The sequence below is a fragment of the Diabrotica undecimpunctata genome, chromosome 2, assembly GCF_040954645.1.
Source record: "Diabrotica undecimpunctata isolate CICGRU chromosome 2, icDiaUnde3, whole genome shotgun sequence".
Classification (NCBI taxonomy): domain Eukaryota; kingdom Metazoa; phylum Arthropoda; class Insecta; order Coleoptera; family Chrysomelidae; genus Diabrotica; species Diabrotica undecimpunctata.
In genome coordinates, this window is record NC_092804.1 from 73,146,493 (window position 1) to 73,151,070 (window position 4,578).

The window sequence follows — 4,578 nt, forward strand, 5'->3', positions numbered from 1 at the left end:
GATGTTTGAAGACCTTTTGAATAGAATTGAAATGAATAGAAAGAAAATGCCACGATTAGTAGATAAGTCAAAAATATATCGAGGATACATCATTTATATTTATATATAAGTATTATTTATACAGGGTGTTTCATTAACAGCTATCCATATAGTAACTGCAGATACCTTAGCACAAAATACGAAGATTTAACCTAAAACACTAATCACATGCTATGATTTTTGTGACTGATATTTTTAAGTTAAAGTTGATTTCGTATAATTGAATGATCTTTCAATAAAATCTTTGCAACTCATAAATATTGGCAATATCTTTTTGATGTCTTCTACTTGAAAATGTTTAATATGTCTGATTTGCCGATATGAATGAGTCAGATCAAATTTAATTATTAGAAGAATTTTTTTACTAAAAACAAAATTTTTGTAATTGATTAATATTTTGTATTTCGATAATGACCTCCGAAGTGAAAGTCGCAGAATTCGTAGAATAGCTTACTGACTACATGGTTTGTAGAAATGGTATAACCGTGTAGAAATTTCGGTATTGTTGTAATTAAATACCCATTTAGAATTTTCCTGATAATAGTATCTATTAATTGTTATACGAGTGCGTATATCTATAGCAGTTTTGCAGTTTGTAGAAACGGTTTAACTGTTTTGTGTGTGCATTCGAGAAGGTACGTTAACTTGTCAAAAAATAAGTGCAATTTATTTTTAAACTTTTTTTTATGTACTTGGTCAAAAACATTAAGCATTTAGAGGTAAACAGTTTCAAACAAGGACAAATCTTAGATTTATATGCGCGACAAATTATTTTGAATATGTTGATATATACAACAAAAACAAATTCCGATCTGACTCCAACACAAATTGTTTCTACAACAAGTGCAGCGCTGGGTGTTAGCGATAGAACAGTCTGGAAAATTCGTCAGGAAGGATTGGATCATAATGGAGACTTACCCAAAATTCTGAAAAACCCACGTAAACGGACCAAGAAGGAGACCAATCGGGAGTTTAGCTACGATGAGAATATCAGGAGCCAATTGAGAAGCCTTGTTCACATGGAATTTTTCTTAAAGAACATACCTTCCACAATCAAAGCTATCCTGGATGCCGTTAATTTACACGAACATTTGCCTAAATTTTCCAAAAGTACTCTATATCGACTATTGCGAGAGATGGGGTTTGTTTATGAAAAAAGAGTAAAGAAAGCAGTAATGATGAAACATCCTGACATAATAAATTGGAGGCATCAATTTCTTAGAAAAATACAGAATTATCGAAATCAAGGATACAATATTTTCTATTTGGATGAAAGTTGGGTAAATATCGGACATACAGTAAATAAGGTATTGATGGATTCAACCATAACCAGTTATAAGGATGCACTTTTAAAAGGTTTGACTACTGGTCTAAATGATCCAAAACAGGTCCGAGATTTGTCTTGTTACATGTTGGATCTGATAGAGGTTTTCTACCAAATTCAGAATGTGTATTTTTAGCAAAAAAAGATTCAGGCGACTACCATGACGAAATGAACGTTGTGTCTTTCGAAGACTGGTTTAAAATAAACTAATCGCAAACCTCCCAAAAGGAAAAAAAAATGTGGTAGTCATGGATAATGCTCCACATCATTCATGCAAACAAAATTTCCCAAGAAGCTCCTGGAACAAACAACAAATTCAAGAATGGTTACGAGAGAAGGATATATTTTACGAAGAAGATTATTTAAAGTCAGAACTATTGGATGTAGCAAACAGTTATGCAGATATATACGACAAGTATAACATCGAAACTTTGGTCGAGAAATACAGCGTAGAAGTATTACGATTTCCTCCCTATCACTGTGAGCTTAATCCAATAGAGATGGTTTGGAGCCAAGTTAAACATTACGTTACAGCCCGAAACACTGACTTTAAAAAAGATCGTGTGCAACAACTCATCCATAAAGCGTTTGCCAATGTCTCTGCTAAACAGTGGCAAAATGATATACAGCATGTCATCAGAATTGAAAAAGAAATGTGGATAGCTGACAACCTACAAGAAGATATCCTACCGGTGATTATCACAGCCAACACCGGCAGTTCCAGTGAGGACGGTTTTTCCGAAATGGAGTAGAGACCAGACACTTTTGTTGTAAGTCTTATCTTTATTCCCCTATTTGCATAACCCTATATTTGCATAACCTTAGTCAACATTTTAAATCTTACGTTCTTTTTAATTAAAGTTTTTAATTACTTTCAGGTTACACTGATGATGGAATTTACATTCCGAAAACGTTCTGTATTTGTGATATAGTCCGTTTGGGTATTTTATTTATACCTTTTACTAAAAATTTGAAATAAAATTTTTTTATCTTTATTCATTAGGTAGTATTTAGGCTACATAAATTTTTATTCTTTTATTAGTGTAATTTTATTCTTTGGTGTGTACACACTTTTCTTTGTAATAATTGTTGAGACTGTTAATAGTAATAATTGATCCAAGTTGGTATATATCCTGTCGGTATATAAATTAACAATTTAAATTTGTAGCCACTACGGAGCTACGAATTTTTTTTTGTAGCAGTTTCCCTAGTAGACTCCGTTTTGTAGCGGCATAAGCGGTAACGTCGCTTCTCATAAACACTGTACTGAAATCCTCTCGTGAATTTGTCTATAGAAGATGAAGTGCGTACGTAGAATCTGTTTTTCTGTTATTGAAAGCCCTTTTGTGTTCTGCTATACATTTATTAAAGGTTCTACCTGTATAACCGATGTAAGTTTTTGGGCAGTCGTCACATGTAAGTTTGCATACAACACTGTGTAAGTGCTTCTTCTTTTGGCTCTTTGGCTATGTGGCGATTGCCCAAAAACCCCGATTGCATCGATCAAACAAGTAGAACCTTTAAGAAACGTATAGCAGAACTCAAAAGGGCTTTCAATAATAGAAAAACAGATTCTATGCACGCATTTTACCTTTTAGATCACAATCATTCTTTTAATAACCAATTTCAAATTCTTTACATACAAAATTAAGGCCTTACGCTGTCGTGAATGACCAACTTAAGACAAACAGTTATTTCTTCCTCAAATTATTCAGTTAAATACTATAAAGTGTAGACACATAACAAAAATATTATTGTTGTTTGTTTGTGTTTATATGAGTGCGGACACTAATCTATTCGTCAATCTTACAATTTTTACTCATTTTTTCATTAGTCATTGTTTCGTATACAATCTTATCCTAAATCTATTACTAGTATTGATTTCTAATGTATAGTCTTTTTTTTTATTTGTTTCTAGTTTTTTTTTTCTTGGTGCTTTTTTAGGTATTTATATATAAAATAGGTGATAAGGTCCTCAGAATTCCACAGCAAACTCTTCTGCAGCTATCTACTTAAATCAATAGCTACTTTACTATGGACTGTCCAAGTTTCCGATTTTTTTTTCTTTTTTTTTTGATTTTTATTTTTTAGTTATTATTTATTTCTTAAATTTTTTTTATTTAATTTTTTTGTTTATTTTTTTTTATTTTTTTTTCTATTGTATTTTTTTTATATTTTTTTATATATTCTAATAAATTACAAAGAAATACGTACTCTATATTTACAATTACAATTTGAGTTTAATATCTAAAACATGTTTATACAATAATCTATATAAAAACTCATTGTTTTCTAAAGTAAATAAATGATTTAAATTAATGGGATGGTGAACATCGGTCAAAGAATACAGCGAATTTAAACAATAATTAACCTTATTAGATATAAGAGAACAGTCCAAAATTTTATGTTGTTGGTTACCCATCTGACCACAAGTACATTGTGATAGATGCTAGATTCATTTTAAACATATATGATGGTGTAAGATAGTGGTTAAAATTCTCATTCTGCATATAGTTCTTGTCATATCCATTGTCGCCTCCATTTTAGAAAACCAAGGTTTATCCGTAATGTGGTTCTGATTGCTCTGTAATGATTTCCTGTATTTATATTCTCATTAATATACCTTTCTTTTCATTATTTCTTACGTTCTTTAAATATGTCTGATTCTATATCTCTAGACGTACAAATATAATGAGTTAATACTCCTTTGTCACCGCATTTTTTCTGCCAGTTCATCTACTATTTCATTTCCAGTTATTCCACAGTTGCTTTTAATCCATGCCAACTTAACAGTTTTGCCTTGTTGCTGAAGTTCTTTAACTTTTACTATATATAATTCAATGTAATTTACTTTTGATTTAGGATTTATGGCACTAATTTTACTTAAAGAACTTTTGCTGTTACTATAAATTATAAACTTTGAATGATTTATATTAGATAAATATTTTAGTGCTTTCACTATCGCTATTAATTCAGCTGTGTATATACTCATGATGGAATTGAGTTTAAACATTTTACTGTTTTTATTATTGTTATCCCAGTATGCACATCCCACATCTTCGATACTTTTGGATGCATCTGCATATAGCTTATAATAATCTTTGAACAATTGTGAACTGTCAGATATAAATATTAATTTTCTTAAAGATAAAGGCAAATTGTTGTAGTCCCTTAAGAAGTATACCTGAACTTGTTCCAGAGTATTAAACTTAATA

The 4,578-nt window shown here is 30.6% G+C and overlaps 1 protein-coding gene across 1 annotated transcript; it reads left to right on the forward strand.

Annotated features, from left to right (window-relative positions):
- The first annotated feature begins 1,611 nt into the window (after nucleotides 1-1,611).
- Nucleotides 1,612-2,115, forward strand: LOC140433717 (uncharacterized). The gene has a single exon (XM_072521695.1). The coding sequence runs from the start codon at nucleotides 1,612-1,614 to the stop codon at nucleotides 2,113-2,115; it is 504 nt and encodes a 167-aa protein (XP_072377796.1).
- Nucleotides 2,116-4,578: the final 2,463 nt, after the last annotated feature.

Coding starts and splice junctions, on each gene's coding strand:
- LOC140433717 (XM_072521695.1), top strand. CDS start 1,612: ATGGATAATGCTCCACATCATTCATGCAAACAAAATTTCCCAAGAAGC.